Raw genomic sequence first — 19,929 nt, forward strand, 5'->3', positions numbered from 1 at the left:
GGTAGAGCTTTCCTTTTGTTATGCTGGAGAGAGTCTTTCTCCCCACTCTCTGCTTTCAAACGTTTCCTGATTTATCCCATCAGCTGCTGTTGTCAGACTCGATTCACAATCACTTCTCCAGCACTCTGTCCTCTCTTGATTTTCCTTCCAAAAGAGTAACACCGCAGAATAAGCAGGATAATTTTTCTACTAAGGTTTTATATACTTTGACTCTTTTTTCAGGTTATAGCCATCAGGAGCAAGCTGTTGTCATAGATAAGCTAATATATGCTCCTGCAGTAGACAGTCAATGTGTGTAAACCATCCCTACCTACACTGGTATTGCTTGAGGCTGGAGTAAGCTATGCTTCAGCAACTCTTGAATTAACAGGTTTTGTCTGTCTGTAGCGATCTCCTGAGTACAACTCACACAGTAACTCTTGGTCAATGAATTTTTTGTTATCTCAATATTTTATTTTCAAATCTGAGAATAAAATAGCATAAGTTTAGATATCTAGAAAACATGATTTATGAAGAAAGAATTAGTAGTTTGGGGAGGATTGGCTTAAAAGAAGAGTGCAGTGATGGGAGAATGACAATCTTCAAGAAGTTAAAAAGCTACTGCTAAGAGGAAAGGAGTAAAGTTAGGAAGGAAATGAGGGAATTATGTTGCAGGAAGTGATAGATTAGATATCAGGAAAAAAATTAAATGGGATGCATAGGGAATACTGGATAGCTATTTGGAGAGGCTGTGGAGTTATTGAAAAACAGGTTAGAACATAGCTTAGGCAGATAATTAAGGTGGGAAGAGACCTTTGGAGGCCATAAAGGTCCCACTCAAAGCAAGGTGTCATGGTTTAACCCCAGCTGGCAACTAAGCACCACCCAGCCACTCATCCCCCCTGCAGCAGGATGGGGGAGAGAATCGGAAGAGTAAAAGTGAGAAAACTCATGGGTTGAGATAAAGACAGTTTAATAAGTAAAGCAAAAGCTACGCAAGGAAGCAAAGCAAGACAAGGAATTCATTCACCACTTCCCACTGGCAGGCAGGTGCTCAACCATCTCCTGGAAAGCAGGGCTCCATCACACATAATGGTGACTTAGGAAGACAAACGGCATCACTCCGAATGTCTCCCCCTCTCTTCTTTTCCCCCAGCTTTATATGCCGAGCATGACATCATATGGTATGGAATATCCCTGTGGTCAGTTGGGGCCAGCTGTCCCAGCTGTGTCCTCTCCCAACTCCTTGTGCACCTCCAGCCTCCTCGCTGGTGGAGTGGTGTGAGGAGCAAAAAAGCCTTGACTCTGTGTAAGCACTGCTCAGAAGTAACTAAAACATCCCTGTGTTATCAACACTGCTTTCAGCACAAATCCAAAACATAGCCCCGTATTGTGAAGGAAATAATTAACTCTATCCCAGACAAAACCAGCACACAGGGCCAGTTTCCACCCTGTAGTCCTCCTATCCAAACTCTGTTTTTCTGATTTGGTGGCAAGGGTTAATGTGGGAGACTGTATCAAAAGGCTTGCTAAAGTCAATGTGAATTGACACTGTGCTCTCCTCCTGACCGCTGAACCAGTCATTTCAATGTAGAAGGCAATCAGGCCTGATTTGATCTTGGTAAATCCATGCTGACTGTTTTTGATCACCTTCTTGTCCTTTATGTGCACGGATATGGCTTCAAGGAGGGCTTGCTCATACTTGGCTATGTCTAAGCATCAGTCAGGGTTTGTTCTGGCTATAGCTGGTCTTGCTGTGGGATGGGAGGGTGGATTATTTTATAAAATACCTTCCCACCCTAAGATTTTAACATCAAATATGAATGCCAGCTTTATCATGTACGGGGTCTTGTCTGTCTAGAATTTCCTTCCTGCTCTGACAAGCTCTCCTTCCTTGACATCTCCTTTCTTGTCTTGAACCTAAATGCTGAAAGTTTTTTAGGACTTCGGGCAGACCGGAGCACAGAGAAGTTCCTTGGTTCCTCCACTGTGCATTTATCCATCTGATGAGTTAAATGGACTTCTCAGATTTTTGAGGAAGAGTTTTTATATCTCCTGAAGAGAATTGCTGTGGGCCATTTGCCTCTTAGTTTAAAAAAATCAAATTTGAAAATCCTCGTTTAATTTTTACTTATGCACCATTTGCTGATCTTCTACATGTGCTTTGTCCATGGACCAATTTTGTGTGATGCCCAAATTTAGACATGAATTTATATTTTTGTTCCTGGTGTTGGAGTTGTGCACATTTGTATCTACATCTGTAGTCTAAGTTGAAGGGTTTCTCTGTTGTGCCAGACAGTATTCACATTCCCACCTTTGACCTCTTTCCGTTTGGTTCACCTATTACTCTTTCTTTTGATGTTGAGAAAAAGTGTGGTTCTGTATGTGCAAAAGCACCACTTTTTTTTTTTTTTTAAATAAATCCTCACACTTTTTATGCGTTCACTTCCCACATTTTAACAGCTTTATTGTTTAATTAAATCAAAAGAGTAAAACAGAAAAATACAGCTTTATTGACAAAGCAATTCTTGGCGTTTAAACACTAAGATATATGTTGGAAAATTTCAAAATATTAAACCTCAAAACAGACCCTATGTTTACATCTTACAGCATATATTATGGCTGAGACTGAAATAGGACAAGGTACAAAAAAGTAAAATCATAATATTTTGCATGGTCAAAAATATATAGTTAGTTTATTAAAATGCTGTAAAAATCCTTGCTACTAATTTGAAATCCAGTTATAGTTTTAAAGTTTTTCTGAAAAATGCTTGCATGTTTTGCTTGATCCTTTGTGAAAGTTTGTTTCCATTTAATGTCTTTCCTCCTTCCATCAGATTTATCATTCCAATCACACTGAGTTTAGAATCAGCCTTAAGTTAAACAAAACCACTTGGATTATTTCTCATACTTATTAATAAATATATAAGTAGCTTTCTTGTGAAATGAGACATGCAGCCAAATAGTATTGAAACATTCTATGTACCTATATACATGTGTATACAAATGTGTCTGGTCTGTATGCATATATATGAGAAAGATCTAAGCCATTTTAAAGTAACAATATACTGTGCTCTCAGTGTATATAATTGTAGAAGAACTCCTCTGATTTTGGTGCACCAATGCAAAGAAAGCAAAATCTCATACTGAATTTAGTTTCAACAACAGGGAGCTATTGGGGTTAGAAAAAATAATATATTCAGAGCCAAAAACCTTTCCTTGTCCGAAATCTGTGGTTATTTCAGTTTTCGATGTCATAGCTAAGAGCGTATCTGGCCTCTTCTTTTCTGTAACTGGCATGACTTCAGGAGTAAAGCAGTTGTTAGCGAGCAGAGAAGGGAGTTCGGAATTTCCTGCACTCCTGCTGTGTAGATTCAAATGCTAAGTTTAAATAATAGATGAAGCTAAGATTATTATAATTGATCATTGTATGATTTATATGGAGTAATTATAACTAGGTTGAGAAAGAATTTTCAAAAGCTAGTTTCCTGGTAGCCAGAGCCATTAAATAAGTGTGCTGCCAAAACAAAAATTAGGTGGGAATGTAGCCACAGAGTTCAGAATGTCTGTCCACCTGATTTACAACTACCCTTATGATGACAGTATCAGCAGTATTTTCTTAGTAAGAGCTGTTTGAATTGTTTATCTTATCTTACTTTTTAAGCTTATTCAAGCATAATAACTGGAAAACTGCAAAAAACTAATGTATAACAAAACTAAAAGGTGCAAGAGGTTGAAAAGGTTAATTAAAAGTGTAATGATCGCATTTACTGAGACAGTCCAATTAATCACTTTATTCCAGTGGTCATGTGATACAGAAACCATTGCTACAGATAACTGATTTCTGGTGCTGACATACACGGTCTATGTGCATTAAAAGGTGTATTTTTCTACAAATGGAAATTTAACTTTTTATTTTAAGCTGTTTTTATTTATTTGAAAATATTTTAAAGTAGTAGGTAATGTTTAACCCTGTATCCTCCTGTAATACTTTCTCCAGCTATAGTCCCTCTGACCAGTATGGAAGCATTGCCCCCTTGATACTTGTAGTCTTACAGCCCCACGGGAGGTATGCTTACAGCTTAATGGGAGAGTAGGTATAGAAGAAATAAAGCACTAGAAATACATCATTATGTAATGTGATCTCTCTGAAACAGTGTATATGACCAACAAAGTGAATTCTCAAGTGTCAACAAGCACATCTAAATGTAATTTTTACCATGTCAACTGGAAAAAGGCAAAAAGAACCTTGAAGGATCAATTACAAGGGTCATAACCTTGTATTATCTGATTTGCTATAATATTCACACAAGCTTTATTGGAATGGAACATAAATTTGAAAAATAGTGAGATTAGAAAGGATTGCAATGCTAGAGCAAAGAGCTAGAAGCTTTCTCTGGGTTTATTTTGCTGGGGCAGCACTTTAGAGGGAGCCCATTATAAGCCGGAGAACAGTAGTTATGTTAACATGGTAATTAATCAAGTCTGAGGAAAAGAGGAAGCAAGTTGTGAATTCAATTCTGCAGTAATAAAAAGAAATGCTGAAAGTTGCCCTGTAAATTGGCATGACTTTGGTAAACAGTCCCTCACTGTGTCTTGAGAACTTGCGTGCAGTAAATCACTTCTCATGGCAACCGTGTAGGTTTGAATATTTTCTCAAGTTTATTCTGTATTTCTGTGTGTGCTAGTTCCTTCTCAATTCTGTTGACTTAGTATTTAGCTAATAATAAAATACTGAACTGTATAACATGAGAGCATATGCAGTAACACATTTTCACTTTGAATATTTTAAGGGGAAATTAATTAGAAGAACTCAGCTGAAACCATGGCGATAGCCTTCCACATCACAAAACCAGCCTCTGACTCGGTACAGAGCATGAATTGTATATGGAATGACTAAGATTACTCCCTCAGAAAACAATATATTCTGTATATGGTCCCAGTCATGCATAATCCATCCCTAATACTAGTGCAGTGTAGATACATTAAAATGACCTTTACACCCTAAAACTCTTTAGGGTAGAACCGAAATCATTGGTGCCGTAATGTGAGAAACAGTGACTGGATCAATTTGCAACAGTTGGAAGTGTCTTTGTTTAGCAGCCTCTGATTTTATTAATGCATTTCTGCCTCCGTGAGATACCTTGGACAGAAGAAGTAAAAGTAGCATTAAAGAACCAAATTCTTGAACTTAGATTATTGAAAATTCAGAATAACTCTAGTGAATAAAATGTATTTAACTATGCTGGCGTAAATATAATGCAAAACTGCTGTCCTCAGTGCCAAATGGAAAATTAGGGATGCTGGCATAACCTTTCGTTAGATTTGTAGCAGAAATGGAAGGTGATAGATCAGGATATTTGTGTGAGTGAAGACAGAAAGAATTTCAGCAGCAGACCACAATGATGTTAACACTGGGGAGCAGGGTTTCCTCTCCCTCCCTGCTCTCATGGAACAAAAATTTAAACCAGTTCATTGTAGGGTTGCAAGACTTTCCTCTTACCTAACCTGTGAGTCGAGCAGATGTCCCTCAGCCAACCCACAGGGCTCAGCCACCTCTGAGTTTTCCGCTCAGCCTTTCCCCATTCCTCCCCAGAAAAGACTGAAGGTACCAAAGAAAACCTTAAGACATAATTTTACCCTTTTCATAAACACATATCCAGCATAGGAGTTTTCTCTTGCAATCTTCATCTGCAATGCACCAGAAATGGTCACTAAAGGTAGCAGGATCTAACTCTAAATGGAGGCAGGAGTCGTGCTAAGTATTACAGCCCACATCCAGTGGTGAACTTGGGCAATGCAAAATGCAGCACGTATGGCATGTAGCTCTCTTAGTAGGATTAAACTTCTAGGAACAGACCAAGAGATAGATTTATCCACCTAAAAGTCAGGAGCCCCTGCTTCCAAGGGATATCTAAAATCCTTAGCAAGATGCTCAGAATCCTTATAAAGTGCACAAGGAATACTGTGTAAAAAATTCAAAAAACAACCAACCGAAAAAAACCCCCAACAAACCTCCCTGCACAATAAATGCCTAGATGGACAATAAGAAATACAGAACTGAGATTTGCTGGAAGACTTTGGACCTGAGGAACCAGATTCACAGCCTCAGGAAGGTGCATCTGTCCACACAGCCATCAGTGTATGCTCCTGGGAGTAGAGAGACACTCTTCTTTTAATGGGCACCTAGCAGAAGATGTCATGGTGCTTTATTCATTAAGTTAGTCTCTGAGGAAGTGGGATGCCTTTGCTCTCTCCTCTTCTCTATGGGTTTTCACAAAGCCTGGGAGGGTACCCTGTGGATTAGGCAGTAGGTTGGTCTGGAAGGAAGGGGAGGAGCTGTGGTATAGAAAGCGTTACGGTTTTTTAGAAGGGATTAGAAGAAGTGAGCACAAGTGGGGATCATTGCCTCTGCAGACTTACAGTTAAGGGAGTCATCTTCAGGGAGGGAATCCTGTTTTCCAGTCATTGCTCTTGTAAGAGAAATAACTCTCTTTCCTGGGTGCAGGCCAGAACCGAGCAATCTGCCTCCCAGGGAGAGCTCTCATCGTTGGGCTGAAGCATCATGCTCTCCCTTGTGTTTTGCAATGTGCTCTGTTTCCCGTGCGCCTTCCTGAGAACACTCTACAGCAAGATGGTTTGAGAACCCTTCTGGGAAATGTGAACAGTGATTCTAAGTCTCCAGGTCAAGGAAGGCACTGAACCAAAGTCTTCTAGGTCCCAACTGATGATTCACCAGTGGAGTCTCATAAAAACAAAGGCCAAGGTATTTTGAAAAAGACTTGGGCGTAGCAGTTGTGCATAACATGGTAGCTGATGAACACTTCCAAATCCTGTGTGTTAAGCAATGTAAATATACTTGATCTCTATAGGGTTTGGACAGGAGACAGTCTTTACCTCCTCAAGTAGATTTATGGGTGTATTCAGAAAATAATTCTAGGGACCTGTGGAATTTGTGTTATCAAAGACTTACATTACTGACCAGGATTGTAAAATGTTCCAGCTTTGGTCTCAGGAACCTAAAGTACTGGTTTGGGCAGTTTTGTTTGTTTAGGTCCTTTTGTTGCTCTAGCCCTGGATGTGCCGTTATGCACACAGGAGTCAGTCAGTCTCATCCTTGTCACAGGAGTCAGTCTCATCCTTGTCACCTGGTGTACCTACTGCTGCCATCAATTGCAATTTCAACATGCATTTATTGTATTTGGTAGTACTCTGAAAGCCCTGGTTATAGCTGATAATGTATTAGCTTTAATTTAAAAAGCAAAGCACCTGCTTATTATGATTATGGGAGAGGTTTGAAGTAGGTCTGACTGTTCTCTAAATGGTGAGTAGAAGACTAGTAGAACCTCAGAATAACATATATGTGTATTAGTCTCATGATTTCTTGGGGATGACTCATTTTTTCTTTGCCCTTTGGGATTAGAAATAATTTGTCCGGGAAAATGTTAGTTTATTTGAATCCATTAAGATGCAGATGACGGTATTTCCCATGCTTTCTTTATTTTTCTAATCTGCTCTTCTTACAAAGCAGAAGTGCTTTGGTGAACCTCATAGCAGCACTTTTGTTAAAGTGGGATCACAGTTCTCTTCATTCTGGTCAGTTTTTGGTTCCTATATTCTGCACCTGTGTTGGAGTAGGCCCGTACCCATGCAGTTGCCTCTATCACTTTGTAATTTTGCCTTCCATCACATTAACATTTACTGCTCTCTTTACAGCATTCCCTTCACTAAAATCCCTAGAAAACCTACTAATGCTAATTACTTGCAAATAGTAATGGTCATTTTAATGGCACCCTCAGTAAATTGCTTTTTATGTGCTGTAAGAAAATTGAAAACTAAGTGTCCATTTTGCTGTTTAATAAGAATCTTATAGAACAAGTAATAGTCCTTTTGCTCCTTCCATCTAGTGGGAGCAAGAATAAGAAGCTCCCAATATCCACTGAGAATCCCTTCTTGTGCACTGTGGGGTTAACAGAAGTTGAAGAGACAGCCAAAGGCTCAGTAGGTGCAGAAATAGAAATGGAAATGCAAGGAAGATGAAAGATTAAGTGAAGAGACTGTGAAAGAGGGTGAAGCATAAGGAAGATCACACAGGGCAGAGGAAGCCCTATTAAAACTTCAGAAACATTTCTGGATAAAAGAGTGGAGTGTTTGGCTGGCTTCTTTCTGCTGTCCTGTGCGAGCTTGAGTCCAGAACTGTTGCAGCTGTAATGGCATTGAGCCAGGGGCAGCGGGGTGGGGGAGGTTCAGGAGACAACAAATATCAACGTGGTTACACCTAGCATAAGGTGTAACCAGTAGTAACCTAGTATACTTACACAAGGCCTGCTTTTTCATCAGTAAAATTTATCAGAAAAAACATCTCGCCTTGGATGCAAGTGTTCCATGCACAGTAGAAGTGCTGGTAGCTGGTGATCCATATAGAAGTCAGTTAGTCGTAGTAAGCTAATTATTGCTGTCACAGAGTTTTTGTGCATAGCATACGGCAAATTGCCTGGTAGGAAGACATTTTTAGGCTTCCTAACTCTATGGGTGTTGGGAGCTGCTGCTGGCAGCTCCTGGCTCTGGCTGTGTTCTGCCGTGACTCTGCCTGCACTGCATCAGGGGAGCGCCCATAGCAGCGGAGCAGCTCGCAGCTGCTGGTGCCTTCTGATGAGAGGCAGCATCCTGGTGTTTGCAGATCTGCTCTGCTGGGCCCCTTGCCGCGGGCGGGAACCAGTGCCTCGCGCACAGGCATGAGGCATCACATCACCTGCCTGGACATAACTTACCTCGGAGTCTGCAGTGATTTGGCAGGAGCAGCGCGCTGCATGGTTTGGCAGAGATTTCCAGAATGGGCCCAAGGCAAAGGGGACTTTGGAGAGGGGAAGCTCTGCGTGGGGAAATGGTGGTGGGAAGGAATTGTTACTTGTCCCAGGCTGCTGCTCTGACCGCCCTCAATCCATATCCAAGTGCCCCAAGAGGGGGGTGAACTGAAGAAGGATCTCCTTACACAAACCTTTCCCAAAGGATGCTGGCAGGAAAAGTAGCTCTGGATTAGATCCATTTGCTCTTAACATAGTCAGTACCTAGTAAGAGCCAAACTCCTGCCTGTCTTAATAATTTAAGCTTTGCAGAACAGAAGCTGGGTGAAATTTTGACCTTATGTATTACTGCTGTGTAAGTAATCCTCAGAAATGCTCTCAGTATTGTTAACTGTTTGTAGTTACCGCAGCATATAGGAATAATTATGATGTACTTTTGCAATAAAAATAAAGCATAAAGTGTGTTCTGGATTGTAACTTTTGTATTAAAACATGATTTAAAAGCTTAGGAGAAGTTGGCGTTAATGAGAAGAGTTGATTTAGACAGTCTTGTATAATTCAAATACAGTTGATAAATATCTCTTATGTGTTGTATGTTAGTCTCGGTTTTAAAAGGTAAAAGTAATTTGTATAATGTGATGATAAATATGCCAGAAACAATAGCTAGAGACATATGTATCAAAATAGAAAAGGCAAGTGGCGTGTTACTAGCCAGGGCTAGTTTAAAAAAATAAAAACAAAAAAACCCGGTCCATATTCAGAATTGACATGTAGGGGAATGTGAGTCTTGGGCCAATATAAATTTTATGAAAGATATGAATGTGCATAACTATTGTTTGTGAACAATTTGTACCTAATTCAACTTTCATCCAACATAACTTTCACTGCTGTTTGCACTGTCAGTGAATTGGCTTATGCTCTGCTTTTTAAAAAGATTGATTAACTTCTCCCTTTTGACTTTTGAGATGTTCACATTCACAGTGCGTTTTAATTCTGTACCAGCATTTACTACATTTTGGACCCTTAATGGAAAACATCACAGAATCATAGAATGGTTTGGGTTGGAAGAGACCTCAAAGATCATCTAGTTCCAACCCCCCTGCCATAGGCAGGGACACCCTCCACTAGCCCAGGTTGCCCAAAGCCCCATCCAACCTGGCCTTGAACACTGCCAGGGATGGGGCATCCACAGCTTCTCTGGGCAACCTGTTTCCAGTGCCTCACCACCCCTCACAGGGAAGAATTTCTTCCTAACATCTAATCTAAATCTCCCCTCCTTCAGTTTAAGGCCATCAGCCCTTGTCCTATCACTATGTTCCCTGATAAACAGTCCCTCTCCAGCTTTCCTGTAGGCCCCTTCAGGTACTGGAAGTCTGCTTATAGCCTGGTCTCCCCAGATCCTTCTCTTCTGCAGGCTGAACAACCCCAACTCTCTCAGCCTGTCTTCATAGCAGAGGTGCTCCCGCCCTCCGATCATCTTTGTGGTCTTCCTCTGGACTCGCTGCAACAGCTCCATGTCTGTCTTGTACTGGGGACCACAGAGCTGGACAGAGTACTCCAGGTGGGGTCTCACAAGAGGCGAGTAGACTAGAGGGGCAGAATCCCCTCCCTCCACCTGCTGGTCATGTTTCTTGATGCAGCCCAGGATATGGTTGCCTTTCTGGGCTGCAAGCATGCATTGCCGGGTCATGTGGAGCTTCTCGTCCACCAACATACCCAACTCCTTCTCCTCAGGGCTGCTCTCAATCCTTTCTCTGCCCAGCCTGTATCTGTTCTTGGGATTGCCCCAACCCATGTGCAGGACCTTGCACTTGCCCTTGTTGAACTTCATGAGGTTTGCATGGCTCCACCTCTTAAGCCTGTCAAGGTCCCTCTGGACAGCATCCCTTCTCTCCAATACACAAATGTATATGATTATCAGCAAAGAGGTGCTTTATTACATCTTAGGGGGTTTTTTAAAGCATGCTTTATAATATACAGTAAACTGACGTCTGTATTGCAATGCCCCATTCGGAGCTCTTCCACATAATCTTGCTTTAAAGGGTGGAATTCAGCAGTTGATTCCCAAGCACAAATAACCATGCAATTACTCTACAATCACATAGTAATTAGCATGTACTATTCATATATTGCATAATTATATGCCCTGCAGATTACGTAGTAATTATATTTGTACTAAACATATAATTCTATATACTGTATAAAAAAATTTCGAGAGTTTATAGTTAAGATTATAGTTGTATGTTAATGTAGTACAACATTTTGTATAAAAATGTTACAGTTTTATGAGAGGGTTGTATTTTGGATATCATCTCTTCTACATCTGGTGTTGCTTAAACTGTGGTAGGCTGCTATTATAAGAAATGCTTGACTGTTAATTTATAGTCAAATGTTGCACGTTTATAATTTTGTAAATTATGAAGATAAGCAGCAAAAAGTTGCAGTTTATTATGCAAGTAAGGTTGGGAAGGACTTGGTGTGTGGATGTTAAATGTACAAAGATTACAAACCCACTGAATGTAGTTACAGCATGTTGCTGGAGTGAAAAACAAATCTAATGCTACTTATGTGTTGTGTTAGTCCTGGGTAGGTAAGATAGATGGGATAGTAGCTGGTGATAAATTTGAATAGCGTGAAGTGTGTGCAGGCACCAAGGCCTGTCTTGGGCACAGTCAGTTCAGGCAGTTGCAGTACCTCAGTGCAGCATGCCAGCCAAGATACAACATCTTTTCCTGCCATCGAAAAAGATAAAAGGTTGATGTCCTGATCTGGGAATGGAAGGCAAAGTGGTGGGAGAATGGAGAAGAGCAGCACTGAGCAGACTGAATTTTTGGGGAAAGGTGGAAGATCTAGAAAAAAAGCTTTTTTTAAGAGGAACTCAGAGCTTTAGATGGTTTGAGATGTTTTATCTTTGGCCAGACCCCCTAAGAGGTTGGTGCAGAGTTTTAGATATTTGCAGCATGTTTTGTTCAGCTTGCAAATTCTGTAGCAATGGGAAGTTAATGTATTTTCTTGGATCTGTGATGTTGGCATTCCTAATAGCCAAAGCAGCATTACGATTATTCTTAATTGAATTTTGCATTCTAATACCAGTTGCCTTCATTTTCAAGCAATGCATATATTGGGTAATATCTGGATAATGTATTGCAAAATTAAATGTGTAATTATAGGCTTAACTTTTATCTGAGTTTAATTTTTTCTGTAACTTCTTGTAGCGTGTGCATGTGTGTGTGTGAGAGAAAGACGTACTCCTTGGTTTACAGTGTTTCTTTCACTGTCACTTGTTAATTGTACGTCAGCTTCTTCAAAGCTTGTAAACTTCATAAAACTTCCAGGGTTGAGGTAGCATCTATAAATCTTATAAAAGTGTCTTTAACTAAGAATGGAGCTTACAGGCCTTGTGGGTGGCCTTAGAGAGCTCACAGTCGTGGGGCTGCACCTGCTTTCCTTTCTGTCTGGGTGGGCTGTTTTCATACCGCAAAAACCGTAGTAACAGGCATCTGGCTTTTACATTCTGCGCAGTACACAAATTGCATTTAAATGTTGTTACCTGGTGTAGACACTGAATGTCATTTATACTGTTAAAGGAAAAAATAAAAAATGTCAGAGCTTTGCAAAACATTAGGAGCCCATGTTCTCACTGTGTTCATGTGCAATGGGGCAAATGTATCCCAATTTACCAGCGATTTTAATAGCCTTTTAGTGAGGCCAAGTCTTACCCAATATTCATTCTGCATGTCTACCACACTGAAGATGAAGTACAGCCTGCCCGGTGTAACCGTCATTTACTTGCCAGCATTCTGATCCTAACGCATGCCTCTGCTCTTGTTCACTCGTTAAACCATTACCCTAAGAAACATACGGACTGGTCGCAGTTTCTGGCCATGAAAGTTTTGTATGTAACGAATATATAATCAGGATCTCATTAACAGTGAAATAAACACAAACATCAAAACACAATATAAATGTGACGCATTTCTTACTGCTGTTGTGTTGTTTTTTCTAGTGGAGCCAGTACTTTCAAAGGGGAACAATTGCTTGGATGCAGCAAAAGCTTGTAACCTAAATGATACCTGCAAGAGGTTCAGATCTGCTTACATAACCCCCTGCACCAGCAGCACGTCTAATGAAATCTGTAACAAGCGGAAGTGTCATAAGGCCCTCCGGCTATTTTTTGACAAAGTTCCCCCAAAGCACAGCTACGGGATGCTCTTCTGCTCCTGTCGAGACGTAGCCTGTACAGAAAGGAGACGGCAGACTATTGTTCCTGTGTGTTCATATGAGGACAGGGAGAAACCAAACTGCCTGAATTTACAAGAATCCTGCAAGAAGAATTACATCTGCAGGTAAGATAGCACATGGCAGGGGAGTGATTAACGTGGTACCAGAGAGAACTTTTTGGTACTGCTGGATTTGCCAGGACTAAGGGTCAGAATATCCACTAGGGAAAAGGATGAGTCAGGGAAAAAAGCAAACACCTCTGACATCCTTAACAGAGTAACAGAAGCCTGTATCTGGTTACAGTGTGTGCCTTCTCCAAAACTGTCCACAGCTACTCCCTTGCATTATGGAGGAATCCTTAAATCCCCAGTTTAATTTTTACAGATTTTTGTTGGAAACATTTTCATTAGATGTCTCTATGAAATGATGCCTCACAATGATTTTGATGTCCCATTAGTGACCAGCTGATAATAGAATCATTCATTCTAATGCAATTTATTTTCATTGTAATCTTACGTGTAAGCACTAGTAACTGTGATTACAAGCCACATGTTGGACTTCATAAATGGTCACGATACACAGACTACTTGTGAAGAAAAAAAGTTCACGTTTGTAGACTAGATCCCTCTATCTTCGTAGAGCTGTTTTAGCCTTGGGATTGTTTTATCTCCCCTCCCCTGACAAGAGTGCTGGGCTGATAGAACCGGAGGGTCATTGATTCACTGCCCTAATTCCCAACCTCTTTCCTCTGTGTGTCCAGCCCGGAGAGGCAGCGCAGAGCTTCACAGGACAAACTGGGTCCTTTCACCTGCACTGAGTTCCCTGCAGGTTGTCGCACAGTGCTTATTCAGTGGCATACAGGAACTCCTCTGCCCTTAGGAAATGCTTTAGTCCTACATAACATTGTGTATGTTTATATTAGAACATTGTTGTGCTAATGTCATATTTATGAAGTTATGCCCAGGAATCTTGCTCATTTCTAATGTGTAAATTCCTTGTAGATTATCCAGTTCTGTGAATTAGCAAGCAAGGAAATAAACACTATTGTAAAATGTCAAGGATGCTGAAGATATGATATAAATCTTAATAAGCACTTACATGTGCCTGGTAAAATATTTACTTTGAAGTTTGTTTATGAGATCTCCACTGCTGATCTTAAGCGTTTAGCCATAGCACCTCAGATGGGCCCCAGTGGTGTTCAGAGGTGAGGAGGTGAGCAGCAGGGAGGCAAGATGGCTCAGGGGAAATCTGGAGCCAGTTTCCTGCTGACCCAAATTAGAGCAGATTTAAATCAGAGCAGTCCATTGAGTTGCATTCAGCACCTTCACAGCTGATGCTATTGCAGTTTATGGAAACTGGATACATGTAGTCTCAGAACCACCTGTTTCCCATTTCCATGTGGTGCCATTAGTCTTTTTGCTTATATATATTGTCTTCCCTATACACAGGCCCTGTTAATTAGTAGTTACGGTATCTTTACTGTGTTTCTGCCAAACTTCCAGTGTGTTACAGTGCCAATGAAACGAGAGAGAGGATTTTATAGGGAGACTTCTTCCTATTATTCAGGCTGTAGTGTTCAGGAATTACTTAGTTAAATTAATGGCGTTACATCTCTCATGACTGTATTTTCCTTTGGTCAGCTTTGACCTAATGTTGTCTCAGCAGCTAAGTTTTTAATGGCATTTTGTTTCATTTGACTTCACGAGTCCGGTGGCATGCTTTCTCCATTGCAATGCTGCAGCAGAACGCTTGGTAAAATCTCCGTTCCTGTTGCCCTAAGTTGCAGCTAGCGCTGGGCTGAAAGTGGATTTTTTTACAGGTTCTTCCTGTGGCTTCTTTTGCTTTAAAATACCCATTAAAAAGTTTGGACTCTTCCAAGGCACCGTGAGACCTGGCTGTGAGGGCAAGGGGCTGGACTGGTACAACAGAACGGGTGGGCAAATGCCTGTGGGGTCTGGGGCAGAGCGAGTGAGTGCAGCACTTAGGTCCTATGCCTGGAGGTAAAGCAAGTTTGATGTGTGCTGAGTGTCATCTCACATAGGTGTTAATACCTCCTGGGCTGTCTAAACTGCTAGTGTATTTAATACCTTCCCTCTCTATTGTCACGGAGAGGAGGAATCAGCAGCAGAGCTATTCCAGCCTATCCATAGTACAGTGAAAGACATTTTGTCTCTGTGACTCGTGCACTTAAGAGGGAGTTGGGGTGATTTGTTCCCCTTGTCCAGCAGAAAAACAGGGACTTGGACAGGAGGAGAGAAACGGGAGAAGATCTCCTCCCTGCTATTGAAAGTATTGGCACTGATAAACATCACTCTACATAGTAATTCCAGATGTGTTTAGAATAATTAAAAGCAGTAGTCAGTAGGTATATAATTCTAACTCTGATAACTTCTATTTCATTTTGAAATTAGAAAGAGTATATAAATGGGATAATAATTTGAGAATAATTTTCTGCCTACTGTGAAACGGGAGACAAGTTCTAAAGGGTTTCTGAAAGTATATTCACAAATGGTTTACAAATGCTGCTTACTCAGAAATGCAAGATTTGAGTCTGCCCATTCTCTGTATAAACTATCAACTGGGCCTGTGCAAACAAGTATTTAAACATTCGGTTTGGGATGCTCTTTAAAAAGCTTTGTCCCGGATGCATATATCGCTGAATCTGTTTTTGAAACAAAGTTAAGAGCAGGGAAGTGATTTGACCAAACTGCAGGTACCCCTAACTGAGATGGCAGGACGCTTTGCTTATTTTTTTCTTTTTTATTCATTAATCTATCTGTTATATAACATAAACTCTCGATCAAGGAAAGAAGAGACCAGAAATGTCAGGAAATGCAAATAAGTTCTGACTTATGTAAACAGTCCTAATTTTTCAACTTCATCAGAATACTGAATGGTTCACTTTCATTACCATTTTTCTGCTGTCTCTACTTGTATCCCGGGCCATATCCAGCTTTGAAACCAATTGGAGTCTCTCAGGCATGCCTGGCAATGCTCACTGAAAAGAAAAGCAAAAAAAACAAAGAACAAAAAGAAGCCATTAGAGTTCCTTTTTATTATGAACATAAATAAAACTTCTAAGGAAGGTCAATATACTGTCAAAAACTCTCACCAATGATGTTGTCCTGGAATAGCTCAAACCTCTGAGGAACCTCTTGTTCGGACCACTTCAGCCACCAATTAAACTTCAGAAAGTTGATTGGCATGTTTTAAAATTTTAATTTGGTTGTAAATGCAGGGCACTGTGCTTCATTTTTGCCACTATCCCATTTGACAGTATTTCAAATACTATTTTCTTTGAGTAATGAAAGCATGAGTCATTAGTCTGGTCTTTTTAATAATCTGTGTTTTGAATTTGCATACTTCCTCTGTCTCCTGGATATGTTCAAAAGGCACTGACCAGAATGATAATGATACAGACACATCATTTATTAAAAGAACAGTATCCATCCAGTCACGTGCTGCAAAGATCTGAAAAGAAAGGTAGCATAAAATGAGGCATTTTTTGTTAATATAAGAATCTAGTAACAGTATGTTTCTTGTTCTCCACAATTATATTCAAAATGAGGCTTAGTTTTGAAGTGAAATAGGCAGAAAGTAGTTCTTGACTAATTTCAGAAGACAGCTGTTTGGACCTTTTCTTTTGGCTAAAATAAATACTATTCTTAATGTTTTGCCTTTAGTTCTGTAAAAAGCACATGCTGCTTGCACAGCTATTTGATACTGAAGAAAAAAGATAAAATGGCCACATAATATATTTAAATATGTTTTCCTCATTGGATATCTGAAGGATAATAATGAAATGTCCTATTAGGTTTCAGTAGGTGGCTCATCTGCCTGAAAATATAATAAAGGTATTTTCAGCACTGTGCATTGAGAACTAAATCTTTATAAATGTGCTTTCATTGGTGTGTTCTTATCTCTTGACCAGTTTCTGGTCACCTATCCTATCCTACCCAGTCTTAATTTTGTTGCAAGCACCCATTCAATTCTGTATGAAAGATATCTGCATCTACAGGTACAAGAACACTGTGTGAAGATATGCAAACATTTCCATCAGTGCATAAAAGAGTTCATCCACAGTAAAAGCTAGAACAAAAGCTTAGCTCCTTGCTACGTTTCCTGAAAACGTAAGAAACTTGCCAAGAAATTAATTTTCCTTCTTTATATTCTGTTGCGAGCATTTTTAATGATAATTTTCCATGGAAAGGGAGTCATTGTATCTGTGCTTCTTTTCCATAAGGCACGTGCAAATCTGCAAGTGCTTTATACCAGTAGCTGTTTGTAAAAGTGGCTTCTCTGCGTAAGACTTCAGGGCTGTTCCTGCAACATGTGCCATTACTGACGGCAAACCCCACACCCTCACAGATAAAATGTGCCAGAGGAGGGGGTGGTTCAACACTGTAGGCAAGTCTATGATGAGATGTTATAAATGTGCAGTCAGCCTTTTCTGTGCTGCTGTAGGAGAGGGGGAGCCCAGCATCTTCTGTTAGGAGGGAGCCTTTTTCAGTTACAGCATTAACAAGTATCAGGGAAGAGTGCACTAAAGGGATGTGTGGGGGGAGACAGAAGAGGGGAAGAAGAAATATGCCCTTTTCCTCAATTTTTCTATTCCTTAGACTTTGATTTTTCTCACTTTCTCCCTTACTTTTTTCTCATGCCTCTTCCCCTTGCTTAGTCTCCTTTCATCTCCTCTTTCCAGATCTCCCGGTCATTATCTGACTTTCACCGCCTCTCTGCCACATTTGAATTCTCTCTGTTATGGCCACTTACAGTACCTCTTCACCTGCTCCTCTGTGTGTTGTTCTTGTCCTCCCTCAATATCCTGCCACAGTCCAGCGATCATCTGTAATTCAGCAAATGAGAGGGAAAACATAGGTGCTGCCTCCCCTTCTGAGCCTTATAGCTTATATTGGTTACAATTCAGCTGGCCAGCTACTAAGCTTGACTGCTCAGTCTCGGACTGGCTCTAGCTTTACGTGTTAAAAGGACACTTAATGGATATTTTCATGAAGGACACAGCAGCATTACGCAGTTCTGTATAACAGAGCTGGATTTGCATCCCTCCAGGGTATTTGTATCGGTTTGGCACTCAAAGCTGCCTGGCAGCTCCTTGAGATGATTGTTTTGCTGTGGGTATGCAAAACCAGGACAACAACATAGTTTTTGTGATGCTGTTAAGGACATTAAACCAGGGACACTTTTGATTTCTAGAGACGTGCAGGCTCTGCCTGTATTGTATGTTTGGAGACTGAGTCAGAGAGTGGGCAAAACCCCTCCTGTGCTGCCTGACTCACCCTGCACTAGCTGTAGGGTGTAATAGGGTTAGCTGGAGCTACCTGCAAATCCTCCCTGCTCTCAGTGCGTGACATCAGGGCTTTGCTAGGAAAGGTCTCAAGTGGGATAGGAAAAAATGTAAAGCTACCTTGTGGCCCATATACTGCAGCATGCCCACAAGCTCACCTCACATCTATAAGCATAGCCTGAATTTGAAGAAGAATGATTTTTACATGTATATACAACTGTATGCATATGTGTATATATTGCTAGAGGTACCATATTAATTTAAAACTCCAGGTATTAATTCATTTTAATGAATTAATAGTGAGGAATGATCACAGTTCATAAGATTAAAAAAATGGGATCTGGGGGGGGAAGTGGGACAGAAGACAGTGTGCTCTGCAGAGGAAACATGATGGTGTGGTGGAGTATGTGTGTGGGGAACTGCTAGCCTGGAAAAAAATATTAATGCAGTCTCTGCAAAATAAGCAAAAACCCTTTCAAGTCAAGGCAAAGTAAAGATAGAAAATGTTGCAATATTGTATTATTATCTTCCCTTCTAGTCCTTTACATGATTCATTACATTGATGTCTTTTGTTAGCAGAGTAAAATAGACAGAGTATTACTATATTACTCTTTCCCCCCCCCCCCCCCATACAAAAAGGTCATTTAAAATTTCTTGCCTCTGACTAAAACTCCACATGAATCAAGCAATTCCTTCTTAAAACATATCCATAAATCCCTTTGGAATCCAAAAAATCAGAACACTGAGAAAAACAAGACTGCTTTGTCCCTGTTAAAGTGTAGATGGATCTCATTCTGCAGTGCAGGATCTGCTTGGCCAGTCCTCATTTATACTCTCTCTGTTCTGCTTAAGAAGGTCTTCAAGATTAAAAGCTTGCTGGGTGATTGACATTTCTCTGAAAGAAGCAAAGGCACAAGGATATAGTAATTAGAAAAATGGCTCAGCTTTATTCTTACAAACTTTCACATCGCTATGTGCTTTAACAATGAAGAGAGCCTCACACTCAGGGGGTTTATGCTCCAAGAAGCAGTAAGTAGACAGTATCTTTACACTGAGGTCCCTTGTCAGGCAAGCTTGAAACTCTCCAAGCAGCATTCCTTCAGTCAGCAGGAACCTCTGCTGATTCCTGAAACCCAGTCCCCATTGAAAAGGAGCCTAATTCTTTTGTGCCCATTATCTGTAAAACACAAATTATGCCTCAACATTGTCAGGACTATTGGATTCAGATGGCTTCTGTGTGCACGATGTAGCTTTGGCAGTATCCCTGATGTGACTGAGGTCCTGCGAGTCCTTTCTGGTTATTTTTAAGGTTAAGAACAAACCGTGGCACTCAGTATTCCTCACTACCTGTCTACAGGGTTGAAAAAGTGAAAGAGGGAATAAAGTATGTGGGTATGAACATACAGCAACCATCAAATAAACTGGGATACAAATGATTAGAGTTTTATAGGCTGTATTGAGATACCCTGCCTTCCATGTCAGTCCCTTTTTAGCCAAAATGATTTAGTGGGCTGAAGTACTCACAGCCACCAGTAAACTTCAAGAACTTGGGACTGTTTATGTCATCCAAATGTGGTTCTTCATCTCTGTGTATCATTTGGTCTGAAAAGGATTGTTTTG

The 19,929-nt window shown here is 40.5% G+C and overlaps 1 protein-coding gene across 2 annotated transcripts in view; it reads left to right on the forward strand.

The window, feature by feature from the left end:
• The window catches only part of GFRA1 (GDNF family receptor alpha 1), a 147,892-nt gene that overhangs the window by 80,313 nt on the left and 47,650 nt on the right, over positions 1-19,929 (forward strand). For both annotated transcript variants that reach the window (XM_075757820.1, XM_075757821.1), the window contains exon 4: positions 12,790-13,129. In XM_075757820.1, coding sequence (XP_075613935.1) covers positions 12,790-13,129 — 340 coding nt within the window. The remainder of the gene's footprint in view (positions 1-12,789; positions 13,130-19,929) is intronic.

This window comes from Balearica regulorum, chromosome 7 (assembly GCF_011004875.1).
Source record: "Balearica regulorum gibbericeps isolate bBalReg1 chromosome 7, bBalReg1.pri, whole genome shotgun sequence".
Taxonomy (NCBI): Eukaryota; Metazoa; Chordata; class Aves; order Gruiformes; family Gruidae; genus Balearica; species Balearica regulorum.